The sequence below is a fragment of the Haliotis cracherodii genome, unplaced genomic scaffold (genome assembly GCF_022045235.1).
Source record: "Haliotis cracherodii isolate W230 unplaced genomic scaffold, xgHalCrac1.p SCAF_15, whole genome shotgun sequence".
Classification (NCBI taxonomy): domain Eukaryota; kingdom Metazoa; phylum Mollusca; class Gastropoda; order Lepetellida; family Haliotidae; genus Haliotis; species Haliotis cracherodii.
Genome location: NW_027266270.1, coordinates 22,075,704 through 22,095,560, shown reverse-complemented (window position 1 = coordinate 22,095,560; position 19,857 = coordinate 22,075,704). Strand labels below are relative to the sequence as shown.

At 43.7% G+C, this 19,857-nt stretch overlaps 1 protein-coding gene across 1 annotated transcript in view; it reads right to left on the bottom strand.

Moving 5' to 3' along the window:
* The window catches only part of LOC139461953 (uncharacterized), a 42,002-nt gene extending 22,552 nt beyond the window's left edge, over window positions 1-19,450 (bottom strand). Inside the window, exons 1-11 of the mRNA XM_071243442.1 lie at window positions 19,238-19,450; window positions 18,146-18,269; window positions 15,889-15,999; window positions 13,274-13,378; window positions 11,955-12,089; window positions 11,279-11,311; window positions 10,764-10,858; window positions 8,762-8,843; window positions 7,162-7,251; window positions 928-1,054; window positions 112-191 (exon numbers count right to left, since the gene is read on the bottom strand). Coding sequence (XP_071099543.1) covers window positions 112-191; window positions 928-1,054; window positions 7,162-7,251; window positions 8,762-8,843; window positions 10,764-10,858; window positions 11,279-11,311; window positions 11,955-12,089; window positions 13,274-13,378; window positions 15,889-15,999; window positions 18,146-18,269; window positions 19,238-19,410 — 1,155 coding nt within the window. The 5' untranslated portion in view covers window positions 19,411-19,450. The remainder of the gene's footprint in view (window positions 1-111; window positions 192-927; window positions 1,055-7,161; window positions 7,252-8,761; window positions 8,844-10,763; window positions 10,859-11,278; window positions 11,312-11,954; window positions 12,090-13,273; window positions 13,379-15,888; window positions 16,000-18,145; window positions 18,270-19,237) is intronic.
* Between the last annotated feature and the right edge of the window lie 407 nt (window positions 19,451-19,857).

Below are 19,857 nucleotides of genomic sequence, written 5' to 3'. Positions count from 1 at the left end.
TACAGAAAAAAATACATCTGTGTGACAAACAAACGTGCACACTATTCAAACACGTTACATCACATTATCTACACAAATGGAGAAGACATGAAACAAGTTGAAATATGATACCTGCAGACGGACATCGGCCACATGCTGCACTAGATCCTTACAGTACTGCATGTCATAGCGTCGCAGTGTCTTCTGCACCGCTGGGGAAAACAAGGAACTTTATCTTACCCCGATATCACAATGTTGAGATCTGATTGGTTCAGGTGTTCTTGATAAAAAATACTTCTTTTCCCATCTGGGAGGGAAATATATTTCTGAGTGGGAGACAAAATCCCTTATACCCCACCATGAAGAAAACAGGCTGCACATGGATTTCTGAGCAGGAGACTAAATCCCTTACACCCCGCCATGAAGAAAAGAGACTGCACATGGATTTCTCAGCGGGGGAATAAATCCCTTATACCCTGCCATGAAGAAAACAGGCTGCCCATGGATTTCTGAGTGGGAGAATAAATCACCTCACTACGAAGCAAAGAGCTGCACATTGTTTTCGAGTCAGTGAGAGTCATGTGACACAGCAAAAGTTAACCCCAGCTCAATCGAACAGCTGTTTTCGAACAATTTTCAATTTTTTTTTATTCTTTTGCAATGACAGACTAAAACAGGATAAATTTGTTGAGGCAGTATCACTCGGGGCATGTGTCATTGAAGGCCAAGTCTAACCCAGATTTACACAGGGGGGACATGCATGGGTTGCCAAAGACTGAGTTTTCATTTATCCTATTAATAAGTGACCAAATTCACGGAAGCATATGAGGATGTTTGCATGACGTCTTTTTTACTAAGTTCACAAGTGGGATAAATCAACCAGTGATGGAGTTCAGGAGAGATTGCAGCTGTTTGCTGTATCAAACCTGTCAGTGGAGTCCACTCTACCTTCCTGGTGTGCCTCAATGTTAGCCTTCAAGCCCATCCTCTTCTGCAGGTCGGCCATGTTGGACACGCTGGCAGGGAACTTCTCCATCTCGTGGTTACACTCACGGATCAGCTGGTTGATCCAGTTCTGTGGACAGCCAAGAAAACACTGTGATCTTTTCTAAGCACTCACCTGAATAAAGCGTGAAAAATGTATCAACATTTTTTAAAATGTCCACTGCCCCTTTGAACATGGAGATATATTCCTTGGAATAAGTAAACATTGGTCACATGTTTATGTAGGAAAAGAATCTTCCTGATTGATGAGAGCACTGCTTTGAATCATTTGTCAGTTATATCACAGCGTGCCAAGTTTATTAGAGTAGAGGAGTGAGTGAGTGGGTGGGTGGGTGGGTGGGTGAGTGAGTGAGTGAGTGAGTGAGTGAGTGAGTGAGTGAGTGAGTGAGTGAGGTTTAACGCCGCTTTTAACAGTATTCCAGTTATATCACGGCTTGTCAGCTTAATGTGGGAGGAAAGCCTGAAGTGATGCAGGTCTCAGACGTTTACCACTTCGGTGAAACCCACGAGCACGGGTATGGTGCTGACAAACCTAGAAACATAATGGGGCGAAACCGGGATTTCGAACCCACAATCATAGGTTTTGGCGTGCCCAAGGGACGCAACTCTACACGGCGAATTGCGGCCCTTGGACATCTAGGCCACCCGTGCCCCCAGAGTAGAGGAAGTATAGACACTGGTGATACATGCAAACACAGGAATGAAACTGACAATCCATGGGACATAGGCAGCGGCAATCTGATGATGTCTTTGAACATTTTTCTTAAGCAGACCAGACATTATATTTGTGTGTAACATAAAAATGGTCCAAATTGTTCTTAAACATTAAAAAATAAGTATTATTACATATACAGTAAACTATGCTTATAATGAGCTGGAATGGACCACTAATTTTAGTTTGTTTGGTTAGTAGTTCGAGCATACATACAACATTTTTGGCAGCGACCAATCATTAAGTTTGTAATATCCGTCAGTTCATTATAAGCATGTTCACTCACTCACTCAGGCCTCACTCACACACTCGGGCCTTACTCAGGCCTCATTCAGGCCTCACTCAGGTCTCACTCAGGCCTCACTCAGACCTCATTCAGGCCTCACTCAGGTCTCACTCACTCAGGTGTCACTCAGGCCTCACTCAGACCTCACTCAGGCCTCACTCAGACCTCACTCAGGCCTCACTCAGGCCTCACTCAGACCTCACTCAGGCCTCACTCAGACCTCACTCAGGCCTCACTCAGACCTCACTCAGGCCTCACTCAGGCCTCACTCAGGCCTGAGGTCTGAGTGAGGCCTGAGTGAGACCTGAGTGAGGCCTGAGTGAGGCCTGAGTGAGGCCTGAGTGAGGTCTGAGTGAGGTCTGAGTGAGGCCTGAGTGAGACCTGAGTGAGGCCTGAATGAGGTCTGAGTGAGGTCTGAATGAGGCCTGAATGAGGTCTGAGTGAGGCCTGAGTGAGGCCTGAGTGAGGCCTGAATGAGGTCTGAGTGAGGCCTGAATGAGGTCTGAGTGAGGCCTGAATGAGGTCTGAGTGAGGCCTGAGTGAGGTCTGAGTGAGGCCTGAGTGACACCTGAGTGAGTGAGACCTGAGTGAGGCCTGAGTGAGGTCTGAGTGAGGCCTGAGTGAGGCCTGAGTGAGGTCTGAGTGAGGCCTGAGTGAGGTCTGAGTGAGGCCTTAGTGAGGCCTGAATGAGGTCTGAGTGAGGCCTGAGTGAGGCCTGAGTGACACCTGAGTGAGTGAGACCTGAGTGAGGCCTGAATGAGGTCTGAGTGAGGCCTGAATGAGGTCTGAGTGAGGCCTGAGTGAGGCCTGAGTGAGGCCTGAATGAGGCCTGAGTGAGGCCCGAGTGTGTGAGTGAGGCCTGAGTGAGTGAGTGAACATGCTTATAATGAACCTGAGTCAGACCTGAGTGAGGCCTGAGTGAGTGAGACCTGAGTGAGGCCTGAATGAGACGTGAGTGAGGCCTGAGTGAGGCCTGAGTGAGACCTGAGTGAGGCCTGAGTGAGACCTGAGTGAGGCCTGAGTGAGACCTGAGTGAGGCCTGAGTGAGGCCTGAGTGAGACCTGAGTGAGGCCTGAGTGAGGCCTGAGTGAGTGAGGCCTGAGTGAGACCTGAATGAGGCCTGAGTCAGACCTCACTCAGGCCTCACTCAGGTCTCACTCAGGCCTCACTCAGGCCTCACTCAGGTCTCACTCAGGTCTCACTCAGGCCTCACTCAGGCCTCACTCAGGTCTCACTCAGGTCTCACTCAGGCCTCACTCAGGCCTCACTCACGTCTCAATCAGGCCTCACTCAGGTCTCATTCAGGCCTCACTCAGGTCTCACTCACTCAGGCCTCACTCACTCACTCAGGTCTGACTCAGGTCTGACTCAGGTCTGACTCAGGCCTCACTCAGGTCTCACTCAGGTCTCACTCAGGTCTCACTCACTCACTCACTCACTCACTCACTCACTCGGGCCTCACTCACTCAGGTCTCATTCACTCACTCAGGCCTCACTCAGGCCTCACTCACTCACTCAAGTCTGACTCAGGCCTCACTCAGGTCTCACTCACTCACTCAGGTCTCACTCAGGTCTCACTCGCTTACTCAGGCCTCACTCACTCACTCAAGTCTGACTCAGGCCTCACTCAGGCCTCACTCAGGCCTCACACAGATCTCACTCACTCACTCAGGTCTCACTCACTCAGGCCTCACTCACTCACTCACTCAGATTTCACTCACTCACTAAGGCCTCATGCCTCACTCATTCATGCACTCACTCACTCAGGTCTCACTCACTCACTCACTCACTTGGGTCTCACTCACTCACTCTCTCAGGTCTCACTCACGCACTCACTCACTGACTCAGGTCTCACTCAGGTCTCTCTCAGGTCTCACTCACGCACTCACTCACTCACTCACTCAGGTCTCACTGACTCAAGCCTAACTAAGGGCTAAATCATATACCTGAGTGATCACTGTAAATCGTGAAATTAATGCGTCCCACTCAGGCCTCACTCACTCACTCAGGCCTCACTCATTCATGCACTCACTCAGGCCTAACTCACTCAGGTCTCACTCACTCAGGCCTCACTCAGGCCTCACTCATTCATGCACTAACTCACTAGGGTCTCACTCAAGCACTCACTCACTCAGGTCTCACTCACTCACTCACTCAGGCCTCACTCATTCATGCCTCACTCATTCATGCACTCACTCACTCGGGTCTCACTCACTCAGGTCTCACTCACTCATGCCTCACTCATTCATGCACTCACTCACTCGGGTCTCACTCACTCAGGTCTCACTCACTCACTCAGGTCTCACTCACTCAGGTCTCGCTCAGGTCTCTCTGTCTCTCACTCAGGTTTCTCTCACTCACTCGGGTCTCACTCACTCAGGTCTCTCTCTCTCACTCAGGTCTCACTCACTCGGGTCTCTCTCTCTCTCACTCAGGTCTCACTCACTCGGGTCTCTCTCTCTCTCACTCACTCGGGTCTCTCTCTCTCTCACTCAGGTCTCTCTCTCTCACTCAGGTCTCACTCACTCAGGTCTCTCTCTCTCACTCAGGTCTCTCTCTCTCACTCAGGTCTCTCTCTCTCACTCAGGTCTCACTCAGTCGGGTCTCACTCACTCAGGTCTCTCTCTCTCACTCAGGTCTCACTCACTCGGGTCTCACTCACTCAGGTCTCTCTCTCTCACTCAGGTATCTCTCTCTCACTCAGGTCTCACTCACTCAGGTCTCTCTCTCTCACTCAGGTCTCTCTCTCTCACTCAGGTCTCACTCACTCGGGTCTCTCTCACTCAGGTCTCTCTCACTCAGGTCTCACTCACTCGGGTCTCACTCACTCAGGTCTCTCTCAGGTCTCTCTCTCTCTCACTCAGGTCTCGCTCAGGTCTCTCTCTCTCACTCACTCAGGTCTCTCTCACTCACTCAGGTCTCGCTCAGGTCTCTCTCTCTCACTCAGGTCTCTCTCACTCACTCAGGTCTCACTCACTCAGGTCTCGCTCAGGTCTCTCTCTCTCTCACTCAGGTCTCTCTCACTCACTCAGGTCTCACTCACTCAGGTCTCGCTCAGGTCTCTCTCTCTCTCACTCAGGTCTCTCTCACTCACTCAGGTCTCACTCACTCAGGTCTCTCTCTCTCACTCAGGTCTCGCTCAGGTCTCTCTCACTCACTCAGGTCTCACTCACTCACTCAGGTCTCACTCACTCAAGCCTCACTCAGGTCTCACTCACTCAGTGATCACTGTAAATCTTGAAATTAGTGCGTCTCACTCAGGCCTCACTCACTCACTCAGGTCTCACTCACTCAGGCCTCACTCATTCATGCACTCACTCAGGCCTCACTCACTCACTCAGGCCGCACTCACTCAGATCTCACTCACTAAGGCCTCACTCACTCAGATCTCATTCACTAAGGCCTCACTCAGGTCTCACTCACTCACTCAGGCCTCACTCATTCATGCACTCATTCACTCAGGTCTCGCTCACTCAGGTCTCACTCACTCAGATCTCACTCACTCAGGCCTCACTCACCCAGGTCTCACTCACTCAGGCCTCACTCACTCACTCACTCACTCGGGTCTCACTCAGGCCTCACTCACTCAGGTCTCACTCACTCAGGCCTCACTCATTCATACACTCACTCAGGCCTCACTCACTCACTCACTCACTCAGGTCTCACTCACTAAGGCCTCACTCATTCATGCACTCATTCACTCAGGCCTCACTCACTCAGGTCTCACTCACTCAGGCCTCACTCACTCAGGTCTCACTCATTCATACACTCACTCAGGTCTCACTCACTCAGGTCTCACTCACTCAGGCCTCACTCATTCATGCACTCATTCACTCAGGTCTCGCTCACTCAGGTCTCACTTACTCAGGCCTCACTCATTCATGCACTCATTCACTCAGGTCTCGCTCACTCAGGTCTCACTCACTCAGATCTCACTCACTCAGGCCTCACTCACCCAGGTCTCACTCACTCAGGCCTCACTCACTCACTCACTCACTCGGGTCTCACTCAGGCCTCACTCACTCAGGTCTCACTCACTCAGGCCTCACTCATTCATACACTCACTCAGGCCTCACTCACTCACTCACTCACTCAGGTCTCACTCACTAAGGCCTCACTCATTCATGCACTCATTCACTCAGGCCTCACTCACTCAGGTCTCACTCACTCAGGCCTCACTCACTCAGGTCTCACTCATTCATACACTCACTCAGGTCTCACTCACTCAGGTCTCACTCACTCAGGCCTCACTCATTCATGCACTCATTCACTCAGGTCTCGCTCACTCAGGTCTCACTTACTCAGGCCTCACTCATTCATGCACTCATTCACTCAGGTCTCGCTAACTCAGGTCTCACTTAGGTCTCTCTCACTCACTCAGGTCTCACTCACGCACTCACTCACTCACTCAAGCCTCACTCAGGTCTCACTCATATACCTGAGTGATCACTGTAAATTGTGAAATTAATGCGTCTCCAAAAGAATGCGAATGCTGGCCCGTTGCCAAAAATGCGACTCAATATGAATGCGACCCCCCCTCCCCGCCTCTCAAGCATCAGTGGATATGTTTTCTAAAGAAAATGTCCTCTGTCAGGTTTACAGGAGAATCCTCACCTTAATCCAACCTTACATTAATCCAATCACACACCAAATAGAACTGCTTATTAGCGCTGAGTACTGCACTAAAACAATGCATGCGCGCTGGCTCGTGTCGGCCTTTGACGCAGTCACAAAGAACAAAGACACAGTGTTGCGTGGATGGCGTCTGTCTGGACGTGTGATCAGTGATGACATAAGTGTTTAGAACTCTTGTCTTGACCTCAGCAGTGACAATTCACAGGATGTAATTAGTGTTTGAATGATATGAATTATATACTTGTTACAAGTGCTGCTCAATAAACATTGATGTGGAAAACATATTGTTTGTTTTCAGCGTATGTCTAAGTTGGTATTTCTGCTATCCAAAATGTCTTATTGTTGATATAAATGCGATGTTTAATAATGCAAGCCAAGACCACTCGCTTTTTTAGCATTTAATTCATGCTTGAGTTAATTTCAAGATTTACCGCATATGATCACTGGTCCAGCAATTTGAATAAACCTCGTAATACAAATCTAACATATGTATAACAATGTATCCTGGAACACATACGTATCAGAGGGTACAGTCCCTACTTACCACTCTGTCGATGACCGCCTTGCACTGCCGGTACTTGTAGGCCAGCATGAAGAATGTACAGAAGTAGGAGCACACCGCCATGGGCTCAGCCTGGGAGGGGAAACATGGTCTTTAGGTGGAATTCCTAATACTTTCTTCGTGAAGATTCGGGTTAGCGTAGGTCTTCAGCAACCCATGCTTGTCATAAAATGCGACTAACTGGATCGGGTGGTTAGGCTCGCTGACTTGGTTGATGCATGTCATCGATCCCAATTGCGTGGATCGATGCTCATGATATTAATCACTGGACTGTCTGATCCAGACTCGAGTATTTACAGACTGCCGTCATATGGCTACAATATTGCTAAGTGCGGCTTTAAACAACAAACCAACCAACCAAAATCCTTCATGAACAAAAGAAAGGAACAACGTAGGACAAGAGCCGATTTTGGCTAACTGAAATTCATATTTTAAAGTTATTGAAAACCATAAAGTTTGAAATTATCGGAGACTTTCAAATGGTTGACTTACTTTTTTCATTCTTACAACTGCTGTTTTAGATAGTTACGTTTAATTAAAAAAAAGAATCCCACTGTTGGATTTAATTATTTCCTTCAAAATATACAGAACACATCCAGCCCTGTTGATGTTCTTTTAATTGAAGTAAGTTCAAATTTAACATCACATCAGTATTGTTTCAGCTGTATGACATTTTATAATCGAACAATAGTATATAGGGCTGTGATGAGTCCAAATTGGATAACCAACCACCCTACCAGGGTATCAGCTGAAGGTCTCAAGAGGTGCGTACAAAATGTCAAATTGGGGATTGTTTTACCAGAGCCTAAACTATTTAGAGACATGTATATGACAAAATAGTCAACTGAAGATGACTGAAGACATTCAGAAGGAATCAGATCAGAAGGAACGTGTGCAAAGTAAGAAAGAAATGAGAATTTTATCATCATCCCGAGGCAATGGAGTTTACTGACTATAAAACTCCAGTTTCCTCTCTTGCAGAACTAGGCAGGATTTCCAGGCTTGATTGTAGCCCCACCAGTGGCTTTGATAAGTTATATCCCTTCTATGTCCCTCCTATTGACCAATCAGATTCCATCTCTCATATCACTTGCATTTGCTTCAAACAAAATGGTGTCGCCCAGTCAAGTCAATCTGATCGACAATCAAGATCTATATTTTAATAAAACGGGTCTTACCATGCGAAGCGAATGAAATCACTCGATCACCTTGATTAAAAACATGAAAAAAATGTCAAAATATCTATCAATGCCTAGTTGGCGGTACACATGCTTTGCAAATCCTGGAGTCGACTGAAATCTGCTCATTGAAATCCATGTCATTGTTACGCAATTTTGATTGGACTATGCATAGACTTGTTAGTCCAGTCAAAATGTTACTCCGGAATCCCAGCCTTGTATAGTAAGGGTTGAAACTGGACTTTTATAGTCAGTTAACGTTCTTGCTGCGGGGAGATGGAACTTTAGCGACTAGTAGTGTAACCATCAAAGTCCCTACCCAGCCCGTGTAACAGAGTTACATGCGTTACTACTGATACATAACTCGGTACTGTGCACACATCACTGTAAGAACAGACACTTACTTCTACCAAGTCTTCAGAGTCAAATGGTGTTTCAAACTTGAACATCTTCTCCCCTGCTCTCAAGGCTGTATTGATTGTCCATCTGTCGACAAGACAACACTCAGTTGTGTAGCACATGCATACAATGTAGGATGGCTGGGTTATTGAAGTGTCCCGGTTTATTGAATCAGTTTTACGTACAGAAGGAGCTCAATGAGGAGGACCATTTTCTCCGTATAAACACCCTGTTCCATTAAGGACCCCTTGATCAATTTCTAGACCGATCTGGAAGTATTATATCTTTATAAGCGCCCCCTACTGAGAGCAAAGATTTACATGACATTTTGTATTTTCTTGATCTTGATCTTGATAATAATAATAATAATAATAATAATAATAATAATAATAATCCATTTATATTTTGCATATTACCACACCACACATGGGATGCTCAAAGCGCTATCATTATCCCACAATCATTCTCAGCTCCCTGGGGAGTATACAACCCAAGCTGCTTCTTAGGCGCAAGAAGGTTAATAACCACATTGCCATCTCATCCTAACAGGTACCCATTCACTGCTACGTGAACAGAGGCACATTTCGAACAGTCATTTGCCTATGAAGACACCACGGCGCTACATGTGCTTCAGTGTGGGGCGGGACAGAAGCCCTAGAAACTCTCAGGAGCCAAGCTGCCGAAACACAGTCACCCATCCAAGGACTCTCCGCGACCTGCACATGACCACAGGCCACAACATGTTGTTACAGAAAACAGCAGTGCAGAAAGGTATATGGTTGCCTAGTAACTATTACCAAAGAAGTATAAGTTTCATCAATGTTGGAACTAAGTTAACTGCTCGATCTCTATTATCTCAGGGGATTCAACCACCGACTACATGCTCTATATATTACAGCATGAAGGCGAACTTAACGACATCTGTTCAACTTGTCAATAAACAACACAGTATTGATGCCAACTGCAGCTATTAAACCTTTTCCTGAGCTTCACAATGGCCAGTTACAGTGTAATTGACAGTCTGATCGATCATTACACACCTTCTGTTCACTGTATTTTATGACTATGAAACCCATGTTACATTATATTTTCCATGTGGACAGAGCCAAGGGCTCAACCTCAGCTACAAATGCTGGCATGTCTTCATCACTTCTCAGCTCCACTCCCTTCAGCATCATATTTTATTTTTGTAGGTTTCGAGATTTTTTCAGACTCTATTTTTAACAAATTAAAACAAATCAACCTTATTTGTATGTTTTTGTTCTTGTCATAGTCAGTCAAAATATAATATGTTGCTGTTGAAATTTGTTTGAAAATGCATGACGTTATTGTAATGGCCTCAAGTGAGTGTCAGAGTGGAAATAAAGACCATAATTGTCATCTTCCCAAGGCAAGGGAATTTACTGACCATAAGAGTCCAGTTTCCACCCTTGCCGAACTATGCTGGAATTTCTGGGTGGGTTTGATCGTAACGCCACCATTTGCAATTACGAGTTATGTCCCTTCTATGTCCCTCCTACTGACATGTCAGATTCCACTTATCACTTGCATTTGCTTCAAACAAAATCTGGCGTCGCCCAGTCAAGACAATCAAAATCTATATTGTGATAATAAAAGGGTTCTTACTTCGTGAAGTGCATCAAATCACATGAGCACCTTGATTAAAAAGATGAAAAGATTTGGAAAATATTTGTTGATGCCGAGTTGGCAGTACACATGCTTTGTGCATCCTGCATGGCAGTTCACAAACCAGATGTTGATTTTCGATTGTGATTGGACTTTGGCAAGGGTGGAAACTGGACTTTATAGTCAGTTATCTCCCTTGCCTTTGAAAGATGAACAATTGTATTCTGTAAATAAACATAGATTTGTTTTATATTTTCAACAGACACAATGATCGGAAAGGTATTACAAAGGTCATTTGAATGGATTGTCATTTTTATCTTCCCAGCTAGTCATTTGCTACAGTCGGTGAATCCCCAGGCCTATAAACAAGTGTGACCTCACCTGTCATTGAGCAGCAGGTCTGTGGTGAAGGTGTTGGGTACATAGGAGTTTATGAGGATGCACAGCACTCGGCTGTCGACTAGATCATCCACGCTCTGCAGGCAAACAACAGCTGGCTAGTTCATGCTTATATACGACTCAAGAGAAGTTAACGAACACCTGATTCTTTCACAGCACTACAGCTGGCTAGTTCATGCTTATATACGACTCAAGAGAAGTTAACGAACACCTGATTCTTTCACATTACTACAGCTGGCATGCCATGATAGATTAACAACAGTAATATGCAAAAATCTGGTGTTCTTTCATTTCTTTCAAACAGTACATATAAATAAAAACTGTATTTACTTTGATGAAAGCAAACAATTCAATAATTATAATGTCAAAAAGCATAGAGCTTTATAGGAATAATTTTGATGTAAATTATTAGATAAGTTCTAATATATGTTGATGAGGGAATTACTTCTATTTGTATATGTATAATGGAGTATTGGTTAAGGACATTTCACACTCACATAACAAAACAGATTGCTTCCTTCTTTACTTTTCTGTAATAAAAGTAAAAAATACAGTTACAAGTATGTTGTGTTTGCAAAGGTTTTTTAAATCAATTATCAATAGTATTCTTTGGACACTCTAATATAATCTGCAACAAAAGGGCCCATTATCATTTTCCTACAATACAAGGCCCATATTACTGGGGATGGGTTATTTTTCTGTCCCAAACAAACAGTTGCTGCGTCAGTTATACACTAGATACAGATGTTTTCTTTCTTCATAACTCATTAAATGACAATATACAGAAAAATAGAAAAGAATAGTAATTCATTACTTTTATTAATTTTAATTAAAAAAACACATAATCTATAAGAAAATTCTGATCTCAAAACCCAAATCTGCCCCTAGCCCAACCCCCCAACCAAGCAAATAGTTGCTATCTAATTACCTCCATGTAATCCATTAACAAATAATTCCTTGAAATCCCTGTTCATGTGGGAAATTAAATGTTTGTCATCACACCATTAGACAGCTTACCAAACACTACAAACACCAACATGTAGATAACTGAGATGTTTGTGAGATGATCCACAACAAAGATAATCACACTACAACAAAGACATATTGAAATGTTTAAATCGGTAAAAGTCCCAATTTCAGAAATCTGCTGGCTTAAAATTATTTGCTACTTACTTTAAGTTGAGCATTGACAAGTTCCAGGATGCACTTATCCGAGTTTGGGTATCTGCCTGCCGTCCTCTTCCTCTTGAAGTTCTTCATGAAATCAGAGTTGGGGTACTTCACCCACTGCTCGTCTGGCACATCAGCCTGGGAGAGAAGAGTGAGTGAGTGAGTGTGTTAGGTTTAACATCGCTTTTAACAGTATTCCAGTTATATCACAGAGAGTCAGCTTTATGTGGGAGGAAAGCACGAAGTGATGCAAGTCTCAGACGTTTACTACTTTGGTGAAACCCACGAGCACTGGTATGTGCTGACAAATCTAGAAACATAATCGGGGATTCGGACCTAAAATCATAGGTTTCTGGAGTGCCCAAGGGATGCAACTCTGCACAGAGATTTGCAGCGCCTTAGACGACTGGGCCACCAGTGCCCCCTTAGAGACAACAATCAACATGTGCAAAGTGTTTTGTATTTCATCATAGGAAACTTCAATGAAGAAGGAACCATTTCAGGCCTGCACAAAATACCTATTAATTTTTTTATTGTCTAATCCTCTCAAAACCTGAAAACAGAACTTTTGTGGATATCTTCTGTTCTTGAAATTCTGATATCAGATGCCTACCTTGCAAAACAAGAAACTGGAGAAAACAGATTAGGTAAATAAAAAATTATCACTTAAAGTTCAGAAAAATTGACTGAAAATATAAAGTGTGAAATTTCAACTTCTGTATTCCTTCAGTTAAGGAGATATGAACATGTACAAATAAAAATATTTCAATCTTTGAAAGCAAGAAACATTGCCAATCATCTTTGCACTAAAAAGCCTTTGTCTTACAAAATGCTGAATACTGACCTTGGCCTCTGACTAATCTTGACCAAAAATCTTTGAAAAGCAGGACACCATCCCAGGGAAGTTATATACCAAGTTTAATGATATATACATTAAAATATTAAAATAGCTTGAGAAACTGTGACCACAAACCTTTCAATGAGTTTTTTCCAACTCATGACCTTGGCCTTTTGACCTATTTTGACATGTGCGAAAAGAATTACCCAGGGTACCTTGAAAGCAATATTCTGCCTAGTGAATTGCAGCGCCTTAGACGAATGACCCATCCATGTCCCCGTCTATGGAAGACCAATCTCAAATGACACTAACCTTTGTGTAGAAGTCATTAAAAATCCACTGTCAGCGGTCGTCAAATTCCAAAAATAATTAAACCAATAAACTTATAAAATAACCTTGTATTTTGCATGTATAATATTAAATCATCAAACTGTCACAAGTGTTTGTGTCCTGTTGGTTTCAACACGGGCTCCGCCCGACCTACCCCCTCTATCTTCTCCTCCACCATCGATGCTGACCCAAAACCACTGAGCAGAGACTTTCTCAGTTTTGTTTTCTTCTTCTTCTTTGGGGGAGGCTCTGGAGTCCACTGTCGAAAGAAAATTGTTACATCTTACACTCCACATGTAAGCAGAGCACTGCAAGTCACTGGCATTTACTCTTGGGCTTTGGATAGATGATCCTTGACAAAGAATGAGAATTACGGTAAATCTGTGATACAGACTGGTAAAGATGTAGCTTGGACAGGTAGATTTAGGCACCTGTGTGAGGATGTCTGTGATGTACTCACTTTGAAGGGCACCTGTGTGAGGATGTCTGTCATGTACTCACTTTGAAGGGCACCTGTGTGAGAATGTCTGTCATGTACTCACTTTGAAGGGCACCTGTGTCAGGATGTCTGTCATGTACTCACTTTGAAGGGCACCTGTGTGAGGATGTCTGTATCATGCACTCACTTTGAAGGGCACCTGTGTGAGGATATCTGTGATTTACCCACTTTGAAGGGCACCTGTGTGAGAATGTCTGTATCATGTACTCACTTTGAAGGGCACCTGTGTGAGAATGTCTGTATCATGTACTCACTTTGAAGGGCACCTGTGTGAGGATGTCTGTCATGTACTCACTTTGCAGGGCACCTGTGTTAGGATGTCTGTCATGTACTCACTTTGAAGGGCACCTGTGTGAGGATATCTGTGATTTACCCACTTTGAAGGGCACCTGTGTGAGAATGTCTGTATCATGTACTCACTTTGAAGGGCACCTGTGTGAGAATGTCTGTATCATGTACTCACTTTGAAGGGCACCTGTGTGAGGATGTCTGTCATGTACTCACTTTGCAGGGCACCTGTGTTAGGATGTCTGTCATGTACTCACTTTGAAGGGCACCTGTGTGAGGATGTCTGTATCATGTACTCACTTTGAAGGGCATCTGTGTGAGGATGTCTGTGATGTACTCACTTTGAAGGGCACCTGTGTGAGGATGTCTGTATCATGTACTCACTTTGAAGGGCACCTGTGTGAGGATGTCTGTGATGTACTCACTTTGAAGGGCGCCTGTGTGAGGATGTCTGTATCATGCACTCACTTTGAAGGGCACCTGTGTTAGGATGTCTGTATCATGCACTCACTTTGAAGGGCACCTGTGTGAGAATGTCTGTCATGTACTCACTTTGAAGGGCACCTGTGTGAGGATATCTGTGATTTACCCACTTTGAAGGGCACCTGTGTGAGAATGTCTGTATCATGTACTCACTTTGAAGGGCACCTGTGTGAGGATGTCTGTATCATGCACTCACTTTGAAGGGCACCTGTGTTAGGATGTCTGTATCATGCACTCACTTTGAAGGGCACCTGTGTGAGAATGTCTGTCATGTACTCACTTTGAAGGGCACCTGTGTCAGGATGTCTGTCATGTACTCACTTTGAAGGGCACCTGTGTGAGGATGTCTGTATCATGCACTCACTTTGAAGGGCACCTGTGTGAGGATGTCTGTCATGTACTCACTTTGAAGGGCACCTGTGTTAGGATGTCTGTGATGTACTCACTTTGAAGGGCACCTGTGTGAGGATGTCTGTATCATGTACTCACTTTGAAGGGCACCTGTGTGAGGATGTCTGTATCATGTACTCACTTTGAAGGGCACCTGTGTGAGGATGTCTGTGATGTACTCACTTTGAAGGGCACCTGTGTGAGGATGTCTGTCATGTACTCACTTTGAAGGGCACCTGTGTGAGGATGTCTGTATCATGTACTCACTTTGAAGGGCACCTGTGTGAGGATGTCTGTCATGTACTCACTTTGAAGGGCACCTGTGTGAGGATATCTGTGATGTACTCACTTTGAAGGGCACCTGTGTGAGAATGTCTGTATCATGTACTCACTTTGTAGGGCACCTGTGTGAGGATGTCTTTATCATACACTCACTTTGAAGGGCACCTGTGTGAGGATGTCTGTGATGTGCTCACTTTGAAGGGCACCTGTGTGAGGATGTCTGTATCATGTACTCACTTTGAAGGGCACCTGTGTGAGGATGTCTGTATCATGTACTCACTCTGAAGGGCACCTGTGTGAGGATGTCTGTGATGTACTCACTTTGAAGGGCACCTGTGTGAGGATGTCTGTCATGTACTCACTTTGAAGGGCACCTGTGTGAGGATGTCTGTCATGTACTCACTTTGAAGGGCACCTGTGTGAGGATGTCTGTATCATGTACTCACTTTGAAGGGCACCTGTGTGAGGATGTCTGTATCATGTACTCACTTTGAAGGGCACCTGTGTGAGGATGTCTGTGATGTACTCACTTTGAAGGGCACCTGTGTGAGGATGTCTGTATCATGTACTCACTTTGAAGGGCACCTGTGTGAGGATGTCTGTATCATGTACTCACTTTGAAGGGCACCTGTGTGAGGATGTCTGTCATGTACTCACTTTGAAGGGCACCTGTGTGAGGATGTCTGTATCATGTACTCACTTTGAAGGGAACCTGTGTGAGGATGTCTGTGATGTACTCACTTTGAAGGGCTTCTGTGTGAGGATGTCTGTATCATGTACTCACTTTGAAGGGCACCTGAGTGAGGATGTCAGTATCATGTACTCACTTTGAAGGGCACCTGTGTGAGGATGTCACGGTCATCATGTTGAAGGTACTCAGCTCTCTCCCACACAAACCAGATGTCATGGCTCACCAGTCGCCATAGCAACTCAAACACCTGATACAAAGAATAGGTAGCTTACTGATTTATCAGGAATGACTAGTAACTGTCACTAAAACAGTGATTCTCTCATACAAGCAAGTTCAGAAGGCATTTTTAAATCACGGTTTAAAAAATTAATTTGTTCTCAGTACCATCAAATACCTTTGTTTTTGGAAATTTGATGTGTCGGACATAGGTTGTCTCGAAATAAAAGAATGGTCCCTGAAAATTCCTTCTTTGTTTATCATTTTTCATTATGTCGAATCTCAGATAACTCGAAGTATTTACGTAGGTCCCTTCAACTGTAATTTAGTACCTCATTTGCTTCATTTTAATCATGTCATTTATTTGTTTGTCAACAGTCGATATGGTTGTTTTATTGCTGTCACCAGCTCCAAGGCTTGACTGGGTCCTGTCTATGTATAGTGTTGCTGGAGCATGTTATTGAGACTGAAATTGTTTTTACAAATTATGAAAATAACTGAACACTATTGATGGATTAGTCTTTTTCATACGAATTCTCTGCACGATTATCTATAATTCAATGTCTACAAATAATAATTGAATGTTAATATAGCCTGACATATTTGTGCAACGGACAAAAACACTCACAGTACAAAGACATGTACATTGGTATACAATACTTAACATGCCCTAAAGAGTGAGGGAGTGAGTTGGGTTTAAGCCGCTTTTAACATTATTCCAGTTATATCACGTCGTGTCAGCTTAATGTGGGAGGAAAGCCCTAAGTGATGCAGGTCTAAGACGTTTACCACTTCGGTGAAACCCACAAGCATGGGTATGGTGCTGACGAACCTAGAAACATAATCGGGGCGAACTGGGATTCAAACTAACAATCATAGGTTTTTGGCATGCCCAAGGGACGCAACTCTGCACAGTGAATCGTGGCGCTGTAGACAACTAGGCCACCCGTGCCACCCCCCCTAAAGAAAAGACCTTTTTTCATCATCACAAACTGACTTCCACAGCAGATATCACTTGGGTGATATAAAGTGATGGCTCCTAGGAGATATCACTACAATGAAAGTGCATCACCATGCTTTGAAGACCATTGTGACATCATCGGTTACCATGACATCACAATCAAATGACATCACTAGTCTCTCTGCCACTGAAGCTGGTTAACTGTACTTACACTTGTAGCACGGGTTGCGAGCAGTACCTTTGATCTTACCCGTGCTGTATCATGGTAGTAAGAGCACGGTTTGTTAAAGATTATTACCACTGGCTGATGCCAAGAACAGCAAGCCCCGCCTACTAGCTTGAGAAATTTCAAACTTACAATGTTTCTTTAGCGTTGTACACAGTGTTCAAGAGTAATAACGTAAATAATAATAAAAAAAATAGAAATGTTTATAACTCAATTAAAAGATTACAATGTAACTGTCAAACATAAAAACAACTGGACACAGAACGCATTTTGCTAAATTCGGAAAATTAATAGATGACATTTCTAATGTGCCTTTGAAAATTCCAAAGTTTACACTTGATTTAACAATTAGATTAAAAGTTAAACGTTAACGTTAAAAGTTAACGTCATATTAAACGTCACTAAATTTTACACAACGCGCAGTTTTGGAATGACCGTCAAAAACCCGAGCTACAAGTCACTTACAACACACCCACCTACTCGTTGTTTGGGCAGTAAGAGCACGGTTTGGCTTGGCATTTGATTGACAGACAAAAGGACCGAGGGGCGGAGCCCCGAGGTGACCCTTTTGTCTGTCAATCAAATGCTAAGCCAAACCGTGCTCTTACTGCCCAAACAACTCGTCTTGGTGTGTTGTAACTATAACTCAATACACTACTTATTACTGTTTACAAACTAAAAACGTAAGAAGAATGATTTTGGATGACATATGGAATTTTCCCAATGTGTCTTTCGATATCAATTATATCAACACTTGTTGCTAAATTTCTAAAATTCCTTGGCATGTTTTAAACTTTTATAAAATTTATATATTTTATATCAAAAGACACTTGGACGAGATTCTCTATAAAAAAAGAGTAAAAGTGAGTGTGAATAATTAAAACTATATATTTTCTGAAAGCAGCAGCTTTATAGTGTTGATGTATATCTTATGGCTATAAACAAGACAAAACAACATTTAGCCTTGAATAAAGGCACATTTTGACTCACGTGATCTGCACTCCGCATGGCAAACATTCTGGCATCCACGTAGGTGTCAATGGGGATGACATTACATCGCTTCAGTTCCTCCAAGACCCACTCCACACGGGTCTGTTTCTGCTGCTGACTCAACCTGAAACATAGAGTACTCATTGTGTCAGACTGAAACCATCTTCCTGAGGCAAGGGAGTTAACTGACTACAAAAGTCCAGTTTCCACCCTTGCCGAACAAAGCCCAAATTTCTGGGTTCGATCGTCGTGCCATCAGTGGCTATTACGAGTTATGTCCCTTCTATATCCCTCCTATTGACCAATCAGATTCCCCCTCTGATATTGCTTGCATTTGTTTCAAACAAAACGGCAGCGCCCATTGAAGGTGATCCTGATCAAACATCAAGATGTATGATGTAATAAAACGGGCCTTACTTGTCAAAGTGCATCAAATCATGTGGGCATCTTAATTAAAAACATGAAAAGATTTGGAAAATATCTGTTGACACCAAGATGACGGTACACATGTGTTGCAAATCCTGCAGTTGACAGAAATCTGCACGCCAGTTTACGAACGGGATGTTGATTTCGCCTTGTGTCTTTGATTGGACTATGCATAGACTTGTTAGTCCAGCCAAAATATATCTCCATTATTGCAGCCTAGTTCGGCAAGGGTGGAAACTGGACTTTTATAGTCAGTTAATTCGCCTTGGGAAGAATGACTGAAACAAACACATCAGACTGAACACAATTTTACTTGACTCAGCCTTCGGACTAGTTGCTAAAGTCACACACAGGCTGGATGAGTGAAAGGAATAAACTTTACATGTCTCAGCTCAGCCTCATATTGACCCAAACCTTTCAAATATCCAATTAACCCAAATGGTTCAGATATCTTAGAAAAGTGTACAAAACTCTTCATAAACATACATGCCATTAATTAGAAAGACTTACTAGTTTTCCAGATAAATTAGCAAGCAGGGCTAGCAAAATGCCTAGAACTTTGCCTTCAATTTTCCGGTGATCCACTTGCCCTTTTGAAATGTTACCAGCTACCAACCAGTGGGTAAGTATTATTGTAAAAAAACTGCAACAAATGTGACATCCTACCCATCGAAACTCTCCAGCCTCTTGAAGTCCCTGCCAGTAATGCTCTCTATGAGGTACTTCATGTGTGTGCCTGTCAGTAAGTCCATCAGAACATTGTTCAGCAGACTGTTGTTGGACATGGTGCGAAGGTTCACCCAGGCAGTAAACCCACGGATCTTTGTACGCATCGACATCTTGGAATGTAGGTCAATCTCACTATGAAGTCTGCCTCAATTCAGGATGTGACTCAGTCATTTACTGGAGAATATATGAAATAAAAAACAAAGATCTCGTTTGAAATTGGACAATAACCTTACAACCCTAACTATTGATTTATTGGACGAGTTTCAGGATACTATATATTTTCGAACAGTTAAGATGGCTTTGCTAATATTTCGAGGGATAAGCGATTTAAAACTCAAATTCTGCTTCACAGCAGTAGGTGATGTCTTCCACATTAGAATTCAGCTTCATTCCAAAAGAAAAACAATCCTCGATAAAAGGCGTGACCTCATTTGCATGGTCAGTAAGCTTCCGCTGCACTCGAGCGACGTCACCTGTTTTCAAACAGCTGATTGGTATGGTACTTTAGCGGGGTTTCCATGAATGAACAAGCATGTCAACATATTTCTTGCAGGTTG